Source organism: Chanodichthys erythropterus, chromosome 9, assembly GCF_024489055.1.
Source record: "Chanodichthys erythropterus isolate Z2021 chromosome 9, ASM2448905v1, whole genome shotgun sequence".
In the NCBI taxonomy this organism is placed as follows: domain Eukaryota; kingdom Metazoa; phylum Chordata; class Actinopteri; order Cypriniformes; family Xenocyprididae; genus Chanodichthys; species Chanodichthys erythropterus.
In genome coordinates this window covers 624519-640009 of record NC_090229.1, presented here as the reverse complement: position 1 = coordinate 640009, position 15491 = coordinate 624519, and the positions used below count along the sequence as shown (strand labels likewise).

General features: G+C 35.5%; 1 protein-coding gene across 1 annotated transcript in view; it reads right to left on the bottom strand.

The window, feature by feature from the left end:
* qars1 (glutaminyl-tRNA synthetase 1) overlaps positions 1-15491 on the bottom strand; it is a 48599-nt gene that overhangs the window by 13907 nt on the left and 19201 nt on the right. Inside the window, exons 9-14 of the mRNA XM_067394171.1 lie at positions 7438-7523; positions 7076-7162; positions 6884-6983; positions 6428-6506; positions 5697-5936; positions 5524-5616 (exon numbers count right to left, since the gene is read on the bottom strand). Of these exons, the coding sequence (XP_067250272.1) occupies positions 5524-5616; positions 5697-5936; positions 6428-6506; positions 6884-6983; positions 7076-7162; positions 7438-7523 (685 nt within the window). The remainder of the gene's footprint in view (positions 1-5523; positions 5617-5696; positions 5937-6427; positions 6507-6883; positions 6984-7075; positions 7163-7437; positions 7524-15491) is intronic.

Sequence of the window (15491 nt, the reverse complement as noted above, 5' to 3'; positions counted from 1 at the left end):
TACAGTGTCCCAACTTTTTTGGAATCGGGTTTGTATAAAATATCATAGAAATTGAGGCAAGCAGAATAATGAGACCACACAATACATCTCATTCTTATGAAGCCCAACTCACATAATTACCAAAACAACTTTCCACAAGTAACTTTGTTTAAAAAGGGGTGTCCAATCCTGCTCCTGGAGGACTACCTTCCAGTAGTGTTTAGCTCCAGGCCTAAACACACCTGAGGGCTGTTTCATAAAAGATGCTAAGAAAGGCGAGGATTAAACTCAAAAACTTGACTTCAATTAACCTAACAAATGAGATGGGGCTAAAACGGTTTCATAAAAGGTAATTGAAGTTCACGCAGTCCCGCTAATTCGATCCAGGTTTACCTAGTCAAGATAATTTAGTGTGCACGCTTTTTTTTAAGAAGCCCTAGAGGTCGATCATGGATCAAATTGATCCACCATAGGAAACGGCATACATTTTGTGCTATTTTATGCGTTTGAGACATGGTGTTTTCCTCAGTGCATAACTTACTTTTCACAAGTTTATTCTCCATCTGTAAATGTTAGAAAGTCATGCAAATATTTCCATTTTGCTGCCAAACTTCACAGTAAGCGAGCACTGCTGCGCGCATGCACGCTAAACAGACGGAACGCAATAGAAGCGCAATAATTCTAAAATATAAATTTCGCTAAAATATTAGATTTTGGACATTAAATGTTCCTTATGTATGATTTTAAACCTACAAGTAAGTATTTTTATGATAGTAACTGTAAATGCACTATTGTAATGGGGTAAATCAATATACTGTAGGCCATTTACTGAGTTTAGATTCATCTTACCAATTAAAATTTAGTCTGTGCATATTTATTTTAATTTTTAATTTATTAATTTAATTTCTGCTCTTCTAATAACCATTAAAAAGGTACTACAGCTGCCAAACAAGACCATAGAGAAATGTATTCATATATTTTAAAACAATCTAATTAAATATTGGGCACAAAACATTTAGCCAGTAAGAAAAGAAAACTAGTAGGTTACACACACACACACATTTTATATATATTATATATATTATATATGAGACCAGAGTATAGATTAAATATGGTCCTTGGAAAAGGCTAGCTGACTTTATTGTGCTTTGACTACAGTGGGTAGTTCCAGTGAGAACAACAACCACACATGTCACTTCTGCAGGCTGCATCTTACTCGGTCAGTCTTTTCATAGCCTTTGCTGGCTGAAACAGTTGCTTGGTATTTCTCCTGCTCTTTGTCTAGCAAAAAAAAAAAAAAAATCACTCATCACTAAAGGAAAGCTTAAATATGAAGATCTGATCATTTCAGGGGCCTTGTCACAGGTCTATTGATTTTGAATTTCTGTGTTACTTTTGCTATATTTTCACACTTAAAACAATGATTTGGTAATCCTCATGTACCACTGTCCTCTTTTGTGCTAAGAAATAAGTCTCCTGACAGTTCTCTCCCAAGTGGTTCCATTGTTGTCAGTATTAAGTCTGAGAATGATTCAGTGGGCTATATAACACTTAATTTTTAAGAAATTACTTCTCTTTAAATGTTTGGGGTCATCATACTTACCTTTTAATTAAAAAAAAAATGCTTAATGTTAAAATGTTAATAAAGTCAAATAATTGTATGTGAGAAAGCTCTAATATCATTGCGTTCCTATTGGTCAGTGTTAGAGGAGCTCAGCTTAGCCTGACAGTAAGCCTGTGTGTGTGTATATGTATTCCTTGTTTATCAGTCTTTTGACATTACACATTTTAGCACAGAACTAAAGTACTTTCTTGACTGTTGTCATGTCATAAGCTGTCATTAGACTACTGTATGAATTTTTTATTTGTGGATGTCCCAATCAAGATTCAGGATGTGAAATTTTGAAATAAATGTTTGTTATATATTTTGGTTGCAGTTGTGAGTTAATACAAATTTAACTGGTTGTGTGAAACAGGCTCAAATTATCGAAATATTGATCGAATCGAATCAATATTTTGAGGTATCGGAAAATATCGAATCGCTGGCTATGAGAATCGATATTGTATCGAATCGAGATGAACTGTCCGATTTACACCCCTAATATATATATATATATATATATATATATATATATATATATATATATATATATATATATATATATATATATATATATATATATATATATATATACACACACATATACACACAATGTTCCCTCTAAGCTGCGCGCGTGCGCGGCCGCGCAGAAAAAATAATTGCCGCGCAGAGAACAGACATGAAAATCACGTGTGGGGAAATCCATTTGACTGTAGTATTTTAAAGGTGCCCTAGATTGAAAAATTGAATTTACCTCGGCATAGTTAAATAACAAGAGTTCAGTACATGGAAATGATATACAGTGAGTCTCAAATTCCACTGTTTCCTCCTTCTTATATAAATCTCATTTGTTTAAAAGACCTCAGAAGAACAGGCGAATCTCAACATAACACCGACTGTTACGTAACAGTCGGGGTGTACGCCCCCAATATTTGCATATGCCAGCCCATGACTGAGGCATTACACAAGGGCAGCCAGTATTAACGTCTGGATGAAAGGCATTAGACAATGGCAGAACGTCTGGATGTGTCAATGAATCAACAGACTAGGTAAGCAAGCAAGGACAATAGCAAAAAATGGCAGATGGAGCAATAATAACTGACATAATCCATGATAACATGATATTTTTAGTGATATTTGTAAATTGTCTTTCTAAATGTTTCGTTAGCATGTTGCTAATGTACTGTTAAATGTGGTTAGTTACCATCGTTTCTTACTGTATTCACGGAGACAAGAGTCGTCGCTATTTTCATTTTTAAACACTTGCAGTCTGTATAATGCATAAACACAACTTCATTCTTTATAAATCTCTCCAACAGTGTAGCATTAGCCGTTAGCCACGGAGCACAGCCTCAAACTCATTCAGAATCAATGTAAACATCAAAATAAACACTGTACTTACACAATTAGACATGCTGCATGACGAACACTTTGTAAAGATCCATTTTGAGGGTTATATTAGCTGTTTGAACTTTTTTTATGTTGTTTAAGGCAAGCGCGAGCTCTTGGGGCGTGGAGCACAGGATTTAAAAGGGCCACACACCCTGAATCGGCTCATTTCTAATTATGCCCCAAAATAGGCAGTTAAAAAAATGAATTAAAAAAAATCTATGGGGTATTTTGAGCTGAAACTTCACAGACACATTCAGGGGACACCTTAGACTTATATTACATCTTTTAAAAAAAAAGTTCTAGGGCACCTTTAAATGAGAAATAATTGCAGTGCTCTGGTCAGCCGCTATAAAGTTATTGACGCTATAGAGTTAGAACCGGTGAATGCGGTTTACAGGTTTCATAGAAAGAACGATTGAGCGCGTGTGAGCTGGCTGGTCCTGAGCCAAATCAGTCGCATTAAGAATACTGTAATGTTTGCGGACTAAATACCTCAACACAAGAGGCAACGCAAAACGAAAAGAAATGTGAAATAAAATGCCATGTTTTAATGAAAAGTGGTGGAAATAACGGATGATGGGCACAGAATGGTAACAAAATTCCTGAGACATTTACAATCACACACCCACCACAGGTGTAGCTTGCAAACTCAAAATACACCAGTGATATACCTCAGTTTAAATAGATTTTTGTGTGTGGTGGTGGTGTGGGTTTCAGGGATGTTTAGAGATAACTATAAAAGAGTTAACATTCACTTTTCTTAAAAATATTTAGCTATCAGATCTGTTTAAATGTTTCAGTTTGTTTTCACTTTATAATATATTAAAACAAATGGAAGCATAATACTGTATAATACATAATATAATACTGTATATCAGTTTAAATACTTAAATATTATATTATATTATAATGTAAGCCTAATAAAAAATTTATCTCACAAGCGGATTGTTTAGGGCTCCTTGCCACGAAAAATCTTGAAACCTCCTGGTATATAAAATTTGGGAAATTCATAAGCAATAAACATGTAATTTTGATGGTTTAACACTGTCTGTTGCTAATAATTGACTGTACAAAACACATTATGGTTGTTCCAAACCATCATTGTAACTGCTCATATTATATTATTATAAAGAATTGAACTGTCCTGCAGGAGGACAGAAATTATTTTTTAATAGAATTTCTTGGTAAAGACTGGTACAGTTAAGACAGCAATGTGAAAAAATCTCAAGTAACCTAAAATTAACCTAAATGCTTAATTTAGTGACTGAACTGCTTGTTTTCAAACATATTATTTAATATCTCACTAAGTTACATCAAGGTTCAAATAAAATAGAAACGGCACATTAAAGTTAAATGTTACAGTTGCATGATAAAACCATTTTTTGTGTGTGTGTGTTTACGATCATTGTACAGGTCTGATATTTGTTTTTTTCTCAGGTGACCAAAATGTGCGCTCAACAGAGAAAAGTTTTGCTCATCGAGAAAAAAAATTAGAGGGAACATTGCATTATATATTATATATTATATATATATATATATATATATATATATATATATATATATATATATATATATATATATATATTTATTTATATATATATATATATATATATATATATATATATATATATATATAAAAAAGGTCCTTTACAACTATATATTGAAGTATATTGAAGGGTTAGTTCACCCAAAAATGACGTAAGATCTTCTTTACTAATAGTTATAGCACAAAATAAATGTGAATGAACTTCAGAAGGTATGTTGAAAGAAACAGTACAACTTACTGAAATAAATCATGTCTCATGTAATTGCTCAATCAAACTGTGAAAAAACATCAGTAAAACAGTTTGTATACAAGGTCACGCAATGCTACATTTACCTCAGGAGAGCCATTTAATGTCCATAAACTTGTTAGTCAATTAGAAAAAATAACTAGACAAGAGAATTTATGTATAAATATATTGTTAATATATATTTTTAAATATAACAACTACATTAAATATAAAAACGGTCTTATGTGCAATTAAAATTTTTGTATATGTGGGAGCAGAGCGAGGCCGGTGAAGAGATTTTTAATGAACAACACCCGAAGGAGACAGTGGTCTCGAGTCCCACGGAGGAGCTCTGGAAGGATAAAAATGACAGTGGAAGGCGAGATATGACTAGGCCTGGAACACTTCTGTTGTTGTTTTATTATGTTTGTATGCGACAGTCTGCCGTGAGGCAGCTGTAGCTTGTTTTTGTTTTGTTGCTTACGGTTTATTTTCACATTAGAAGTATGTTTACCATTTGCTGGTTCTCGCTGCCGCCTTCCCTGAACTATGAACTTTGCTACAGTATACAATTATTTGTTTGCTGATTACTACATTATTATACAAGTGTTGCTGAATCCCTCTTCATTGTTGCTTTTATTGATACTGAATCAAATTAAAATCATAATCAAAGAGAAATTAAGTGTTTGTGAATTGGAAAAAAAATGAATCATGAAATTTGTATTAATACACAGCCCTACCTGATACTCTGATAAAATGCATTAATGTTGAGTGACATACCTGGCCTGAAACTCTTTGGTGCACAGTGAGTGTGTGATGTGCTCAATGGAGTCACATAGACAGTGTGTGTAATCATACGTGGGGTATATGCACCTGTACACAAGATACAAGAAGAGAGTGGCATAAAAATAAGAAACAAAACCACACCATGTGAGTGAAACAAAGAGTTTTACCACGCGTCTCCTGTCCTGTGATGTGGCGTGTATTTGATCCGGTATGCCACAGGGTCCATTTTGCCATCTTCCATAACCATCTTCATTCTGAGAGTGGCTTCCCCTTCTGCAAACATGCCCTTCCTCATCCTGTCAAACAAAACCAAAGACTCGCCCACAGGTCGCTCTCTCCAGGGGGAGGGAGGGATGTTGTGACCCTTGAGCTCCTCTCCACGCTGGTGGCACACATACGCATGACCCCTTACACACAAACAAACAAAAAAATAGTCAATAATATAGACCGCATTCAGATCACACACACACATATAAACACCACTGTTCTCTGATAATTATATATATTTTTTAAAAGGGTCATATTTTGAGGGGTCATATCCTGAAGAATACAGTCTTTTAAAGTGTAAATTAGGATAGTTTATTTTACTATCAAAACCTAGATGCATTTCAGAGTAAGGCATGGCACTGTGTTCATTTGCACACAAGAAGGTCATGCTCTGGTGTTTTCAGTGTCTCAGAGTAATAATAAATTTGGTTTATCAGAAAGTTATCCTAATCTCACACTATGTTCCTGAATTTTGTCATTATTTCTAAGCTTTGCTTTCTTATGTCTACTTGTGCATGGCACATTAACATTCTGGACTTCAATTGCGCTCCTAATTTTTCTTCTTCTTCTTTAATTAGGTGCAAAAGTTCTATAAGCATAGAGCCCTGAGACTTCAGGTTTGTAATCTCACCTGCGAATGAGATCAACAGCAAGATCGTAGAGAAGCTGGAAGTGATCAGAGGCGTGCGTGACATTGTATGGTCTGTACCCTGAATAATAGAGAAGAACATACATACATACATACATACATGCGTGAAAAATGCTCTTCAATCAAAAATCTGAATGTACCATTACATCTGAAACATTTTTGTAATATTTGCCACATAACACAAAGCCCTTTACTTAAAACTTTTTTCTTTTAATTTAAATCATGCTCTGAAATGTGTTTAAATGCAATTCATAATGCATTGCAAGCACACTGCAGCAAAGTGTGTCAACTTTCTCTTTTTAAGTAACTACTGTGACAGAGCAACCATTTGAAAGTTTTAAAAGAAAACAACATACACCACAAGTGAGATAAGGTACTCAACTTTCAAAAAAAAAAAAAATTTCTTTTGGATCAGCCAAGTCAGATCTTAATACTCACCAAGCCACTCCACCATGTCTTTGATGGCAGTAAAGTACTTCTCCTCCTCTTTCTCTGGGTTTGTGTCATCATACCGCAGGAAACAGATGCCATTATTAGCCTTCACATAGACACATAAAGTCAGACAGGAATTTCTTATTATACAGAGTTGTTCAAGTGTGGAATTGTGTGTAAGTGTGTGTAAGAGTGTACCTTGGCATAACCAAAATTGAAATTGATTGCTTTGGCATGACCAATATGCAGAATACCATTAGGCTCAGGGGGAAAACGGGTATGGACCTACAACGAGGTGGAGTATAAGTGAGAATTTGATTCAGAGAAAATATTAAGGCAATATGAACTAACTAATTTAGTTCCTTGTCTTCTTGTGCTCACTTCAGTGGCACTAATTCAAAAGACAAAAAGTGTTTATTTTCTTAATCCTTCATCAAAATGTAATAACCTGTGCCACCTCTGATGAGACCTAGACCACACAGGCTACTGGATGAAGTTAACCAATAGCTAACCAATAGCTATTTAGTCATAGTTTTAACAAACTTGCATTCAGGTCATACCTGTCCTCCAGTGACTTCCAGGTGCTTCTTCAGCAAATTCATGGTGTTGGGAGTTACAACATAACCCTCCGTCTTGTAATTCTCCCCTAGAGAGAGAACAATAAGTCACATGATTCACTTTTAGCCATTAAAAAAAAAAAAAAAAATCCCCTGATGGTACTTTGGATTAAGTTTTGCATATTGAGGTAGGGATGGGCGATATGGCCTAAAAAAATTATCACGATAATTTCAGGTATTTATTGCCATAACGATACCAATGACGATAAAATATACATATAATATATATATAATTTTGACGGACAGTATAAAATCTGTCATAATAAATTATTACCCGTCATTTTAATTTTTATATTTTAATGATAAGACATTTAATAGCTTCTGATTTCGTCCACATTTTCATTTTTATTCATGAACTTGCAAGATAAGTTAATAGGCCTAGGCTATGCATTTATTTATATTCAGTTTCTAATCCAGTTGAACAAAGACCGTCACTTCTCAGTTTTCATCTTGAACAGCTTGATCATCCTTTCCTCTTTGCAGAACAAAATACATGAGAATATGTTGAAAGACACAGTAGCTTACCGAAATAGTCAGTTTTGCAAACAATATCACTTAACATTACGTTAACTTATACCTCAGAATTCGTTGACCATAAACTTGATAGTCAGCAAGAAAAATAACAAAACGAACCATTTAAAACAAAACGAACTGGATTAGAAACTGAATTATGTAAGCATAAGTATTATAACTTTATTATTATAAAATATACCTAAACTGAGTGCTTGCCTGTGTGTAATCAAACGCATCATTTTGTTCTGGAGACTGAACTCGCGCTCTGCTGCCACACTGGAGCGCACTCACCACCTACTGGACAGGGGTGGGAATTACATTTACAAGCTACATCAGCCAGTTATGGCTGCGTCCGAAAACTGAAAAATGCTGCCTTCCGAGGACACATTTCAAGGTAAGAAGGCATCAAGGCACGTCCGAATCCAATGTTAGCTTCACTTCCTCTATCATGAGATACCTTCCTCAGATCGATTTTTGAAGGAAGCATAGATATGGAGTCAAATTAATGCCTTAAAGTTTTGCACAAAAATAAAGTTTTGTAAAACACAAAAAAGAATTGAGCTATAAAAAAATGTTTTGCAAACAAAAATAATAAATTGCAAAATAAAATAAAGTAGTGCAAAAATAAAAATGTAATCAATTACAAAAATCAATGACAGCTGTAATGCCATTTTATCTTTGCCACATATTTTTCATGCTCAAACCTACAAAATCATTTGCAACGCTCATTTTATTCTGCGTTTCAGTCAAGTGTGCGCTCACGATACCGGTTTTCTTTTGCGCTGCACTGTTCTGTGCGGATCTCTTTATGGCACTGGTTTGACGTGGGGGTGGAGTCAAGAAACGGGGGCACGCCCCCGCGAAACACGTCATCGGCAGGAGACGCAGATCGCAACAGAACAGGGCAGCGTTTCCCAAAAGCATCATAAGCTTTTGGAAACCAGTGGAGCTACGATCAACTTAGGCTTACGATGCTTTTGGGAAACGCTACCCAGATCAGATCAAGCATAGAGACAGAGCACATTTATTATAATCTGGAAACCACGCCCACCGGGGGAAAAACAACCCAACAGTCTCCATTGACTTTGTATTGCGTGAGGCTGCCTTCTTGTCTTTTCTGACTCATTACAATAAACAGAACAATGCCTAAAAGCTGCTACGTGACAAGGTGTACAGCTAACAAGCTAAAAAAAAAAAAACAGAAATACGTTTTTATAAGCAGTCGACCCCAAAAAACGAATGTTTAAGGACACAAAAGTGGATACAGGCAGTGAGACAGAGCGCAACGGGTCATATTACTATAAGAAATGCATTGGAGGGGGTCGTAATCGGTGACAACATATGCTAAACAAACCAACAAAAACAAACCATGCATTATTTTTCACCATGTCAAAGAATTATTTCACCTGTCGCCGATTACGTTCCCTTCCAATGTATTTCGCGGGGGCGTGCCCCGTTTCTTGACTCCACCCCCACGTCAAACCAGTGCCATAAAGAGATCCGCACAGAACAGTGCAGCGCAAAAGAAAACCGGTATCGTGAGCGTACACTTGACTGAAACGCAGAATAAAATGAGCGTTACAAATGATTTTGTAGGTTTGAGCATGAAAATTATGTGGCAAAGATAAAATAGCATTACAGCTGTCATTGATTTTTGTAATTGATTATATTTTTATTTTTGCACTACTTTATTTTATTTTGCAATTTATTATTTTTGTTTGCAAAACATTTTTTTATAGCTCAATTCTTTTTTGTGTTTTGCAAAACTTTATTTTTGTGCAAAACTTTAAGGCATTAATTTGAGTCCATACATAGATGTATCCTTAGCTGCCTTTGATATCCCACAATCCTGTGCTTTCCATTCTGTGACAGTTGAGCTAGAAAAATAAAGATGGCGTCCGAAAGTTGCGTTTGCTGCTCAGTTTGTGTAAATGTACGATTTTGATCAACATATTTCAATTTTGATATCATTTCTATCTAGAAATTACTACTGTAGTAATTAAATATTTGTTTAGTTCTCCCCAAAGCTCGCGCTATATTGCTGTAGATCATTAAACTGTTACACTGCCTCAGAAGTCTGTCCGAAATCAATTTCGTGAGGTACCTTCATGCACAAATGCTGCCGTACAAGTCATTCTCTTATAAGATAGCGAGGCAGCAAGACAGCTACCTAGGTTTTCGGACGCAGCCTACGTGTCAAAATGACGGACGGCCTTCATATTTTAAAAAAAATCGGTTAACGCGACCTCTTATATATATATATATATATATATATATATATACACACACACACATTATATATTATATACATATTATACATATATAGGGCTGGAAATGTCTGAGATTCACTGGGGGGACTCTATATGGGAAGATTTTTTTATTTTTTTACTTTCAATGTAAAACTTTTCAATTTTCAAACTTTTCAGATATATTTAAATATAAAATATTATATAATTATATAATAGGCTAACATTAAATAGGCCTATTTCATGTTTCCTCCAAACAGTATTTTCTTAATTATCAAGCAGACACATGAAAGGTCAATGAACAACATTTTTGAATTGTGTGTGGCACAAACATGTTCAAATCAACAGAATCTCTGCTTGGAGAAAATTACCTGTTTGATTTTTGGCCACCACCCCCACCCCTCACCCCTTTAAAGAGTAGGGAGTAGAGAGTACTAGAGATTTTGACAATGTTAGTTGCTGCAGTCTGTTTACAAAAAACATTAATTATTTTAAATGAATTATTTTTGTTGTTGTTGATTCAATGACTCAATTATAAAGATGTCACTCATTTCATAGATTTATGAAACAAGTGACATCTTTATAATTGAGTCATTGAATCATTTATTCAGCTGAATCAACATTTTTGAACAATCCTTTGTAATGAAATGATTCAATGACAAATACATTTTTAACAATCATTTGTCGCCACCTACTGGTGTAACGATGTAACTGACACAATCTTTATTTTAAGTATCAAGTTACTTTCAAAGGGTGATTTACTCTATTTTGTTCACTTCCTTTTGGGATGGGGGACTGGTCGTCTCCCCCGGTTGCGAGGAGTTTGGATTTGCTCCCTCGTGAGGTTTATTTATTTGTTTGTAGCTTTATTTTTGCAAAATGATCCACACATGCAAAGTTGGTTGATAACACAACTGCAATAAAGTAACAGCCTATAGTTAACAATTACTTGTTTACAAAGTGCCAATGGGAAGTCAAACTATTTTTACTTAATATGCTCTTATACTGAACATGTTAATTCTTGGAATACAGCCAGGATTTTCCTAATGGGCATATCTGTCATATTAGCAGAACACATTTTACACATGAGGAAAACTAATGTATAGTCAATAATTCAAGAAGATCCATGATTCTAGCTTGTACTTGGCCTTATGAAAAAGTAGTTCTTGTAATTGTTTAACCATAGCATTTGTTACAATAAGGATATAATCAAAGCTAGATCATTGATGGCACCTCATTGCATGCTTAGGGCAATGTTAACTTTTTCTCTCTTTTTTAAATCTATTGCCTTAATAGATTATATATTATAAAGTCTTTAACACGTTAGTTAAAATGTACCACAATAAATACAATAGAACGTGATAAATTCTAGGAAAGGTGGTCATGAGAAGTTTAAAAAGCTTGCAGGATCATGTTTTCCCCTCTTTTCATCAGTCTTTTTATTGTCTGTCTTTAGATCATGTTTGACATGTTTACTACATTCTCAAAAGAATTCAAATGGGTTCCACATTTTATCATAGGAACGGCTCGCGCAAATCTTATCACACTTTTGGAGAGCGCTGGTGAACGCGCCTGCGGTGATTCGCGAGCGGTGCACCACTCATGCTTATTGAAAGCTCCGAATGCACGGAGCATTCTTTAGAATTCCCGCATTATTATGAGCCAGCTCGAAAACTTCCGGTGAGATGTCATTTGCTGGTGTGTTGAGCATCAGTAGTGTAATACTCAGTTTATAATCAGAATATAGTCACTTAAATAGTGTGGCATAGCATTAATTTAGTTATTCAAACGTAAGACAGCATTAAAAAAAAAAAAAAAAAAAAAAAGACGTACCTCAATGTTCCTCCTCGGCTAAATTCAATTCGACCATTAGTTTTCACACTTTTATGTGGAAAAAAAGCTTCAAAAATTAAATATTTATTGTGCACTTTAGTTAGATTAATTGAATAAAATGTGTGTTTTCACAAGTGTGCTGAAATCATTGATCTTGTGCTGCACTGACTGACAGCTGCTGTGATTACAAAGGGAGAGCACGGTGCTCGCTTTGTGTAATTCACAATAAAAGTTATTGTTTTTCATACGTTTTTGTGAGAATTTCATACTTCACATTGACAAAATGTATTTTTAAACCTAGTTATTTTATAATGTTTAATATTTAGTCAAAAACGAAGTGAAAAACTTTTAGAGGAAATGGCTGATATGTGCGCAAATAAATGCTACTTTGCCGCCACCTGGTGGTTAAAGTGCTAATTACTGTCTTTTTTATTTTTAAATAAGTGTTTTCTATCAAATGTTGAATTTCCTAAATTTTTAAACGTTCGGTTTTACAATGGGGACAATCTCAGAAGGATGAACAAATAATGTTTGTGGTCATCACATTAAAAATAACATTTGAAGTGCTGGGGAAAGAATGTGTGTGCGTGTCTAATTACAGACACTGCATTTTTAAACAGTCCCAATAGCTTCGTCTTTATTGCAATCAATAAAACTGGTTTATTGGCAAATTAGGTAAATGTGATAACTGCATTAAAATATAAATACAACATTAAAAAGTCAACCATAGATGGTTTTGTGTCGATGTACAACGACTACAGAATGAACAGCTAACAGTTCACCGGAAGTGCTCGAGCTGGCTTAACGACAACCAGGAAGTAACCCGTGCATATAGTCCATTAACAGCCCAATTCTATGTTTCGGTGTGGTGGTTAGAGTACCGGCAACATGTGAGAAGTGGCGGTACGCAAGACAAAGTGTGGGTACGCTACAAATTAAAATAGAGAAGTGCTGGTGCGTACCAGCCCACTTCGAGCACTGAGTTAGATCGCGTGGGTGTTTGAATCCACATTGTGATCTTTTTATGATTAATCATGCCATTTTATTGCGCTATGTTTTTGCGCTGAATCGGTTTCGTTTTTGTAGACTATTGAGTGAATAAATACAGAAATCCCTTCATTTCTATAAAAAAAAAAAAATCAAACCAATTTGAACTGGAACGCCGTCCAACCTCGAAATTCACTCCCCGGACGGCCGCCATCCCCCCGCGTTACTCCCCATTTCCACCCCTGTATATATATATTTATACAACAGTTCTGTCTGGTTCTCGAATCTGATTGGTTGATAGCCATGCGATATTTCAGTGATAACAGCACTCCTACTGCCTTTTCACCGTTTGTATCACTCCGCTTGAAGTGACCGTCATGGCGGCCGATCAAATCAACTGAAATTTTTTTACAAATACTACTTCTTGTACCACGAACTGTAGTTTTAATAGTTTTTTAGGCGAGAATGTAGTTGTTTAGACTTGAAATATGTGACTCGTATTTAATAACAGAGCCTATTTTACAATTTGTTTTGACGTTTTCGGAGATGCGAGCTCGAGTGCGTCAGCGGCCGTTCAGTGCTTCTGTAACCGCCGAGAACAGCTTCATCTCGGCCAGTGCCTCGGGGATTTGCCGCTGGCTCTTATAGTGGTTAAACATGAGACATAATTCAATTTGAGTACATAGAACGGGCAATCTTTGGTCTTATTAATCTATTGTTACAGAGCAAGTCGAATTGTGCTATATTAAATTTGATAATAATAAAAGTTACGTTACATCCTTATATAGCACATTGGCTACAACTAGACGGGACATATCAGACTCTTCTCCGCTTCAAATACGTAAAACATTAAACTTTATAAACACATGGTTTTTTGAGTAAAAAAAAAAAACGCTTTACAATTTTTTTTTTTCAAACATCAGATCTTTATTTACCTTTGCATTGCACAGAGGAGATGTCCAAACTGCGTGCGCACTTTATTCAGGAGGTGAGGCGGGTTAATGAGGCTTGACTGACAGTTTGAGGATCCAATGGAGTTAGGAGGTTTTGTCACAAGTTCTTTAAAATCCTTTTCATTCGTTAAATATTTGTAAAACCCACATACAAGCGTAAATGGTGACCTATTTTTATAATGGATTAATATGGATTGAGTGAACATTACATTAATACGGCATTAGATGGCGGCAACACTTTACAGGAGAATGAGTCAGTGAAGCACAAGAGACTTTTAAATTGAAAGGAACTTTTGCAAAAGGAAGTTGTTTTAGCGCTGTGGTGTAATCTACATAATCTAATGGATGCTATGGAAAATTTCCAAAGCTGTAAAAAAGACAAAGATCGCTTTCTTCAGCGGACATTCAAACGGACTTGTATAAAGGATATAATATTATGGACATCGACTTGAAGAATGAATGTAATGCAGTATACCAGACACAGGTAATAGCCTACTCTCTCTCTCTAATACTGTACAAAATTCAATGAGTTTCAATGAAGCGACTCAACGTTCCTTCGTTACTAGTTCTAAAGTGACGTTTTAGAGTTAGTAACGGAGGCTTGGTCCAACTGACAACCTGAGATATACAGCCGTGCGATATGGCTGTATATCAGCACGCTGTGATTCGTCCGTAGGCACGAGGCCGCGTGCCGTAGGTAATCACAGCGTGCTGATATATAGCCATATCGCACGGCTACTCATGTGATATTGCGTCTATACAACAGTTCGACGGCACGAGTATGTAAATAAATAAGAACAACAACTGAGTGTCTTTGAAACCCTCTTTTGTGCAGCACTACTTCCTTCCGCCACGGATTCAAATCTCAATTTGACAGTTGGACCAAGCCTCCGTTACTAATTCTAAAACGTCACTTCAGAACTAGTAACGAAGGAACGTTTCAAAACAAGTTGTCAGTTGAACCAAGCCTCCGTTACTAACTCTAAAACGTCACTTTAGAACTAGTAACGAAGGAACGTTGAGTCGCTTCATTGAAACACATTGAATTTTGTACAGTATTAGAGAGAGAGAGCGCGTGCGCGAGAGAGAGAGAGAGAGAGAGAGAGATAGTAGGCTATTACCTGTGTCTGGTATATTGCATTACATTCATTCTTCAAGTCGATGTCCATAATATTATATCCTTTATACAAGTCCGTTTGAATGTCCACTGAGGAAAGCGATCTTTGTATTTGTCCTTTTTTACAGTTTGGGAATTTTCCATAAAATCCATTACACCACAGCGCTAAAACAACTTCCTTTTGCAAAAGTTCCTTTCAATTTAAAAGTCTCTTGTGCTTCACTGACTCATTCTCCTGTAAAGTGTTGCCGCCATCTAATGGCGTATTAATGTAATGTTCACTCAATCCATATTACTTAATGGACATATTTATATAAAATAATATTTATTGAACAGCAAATAAGCACA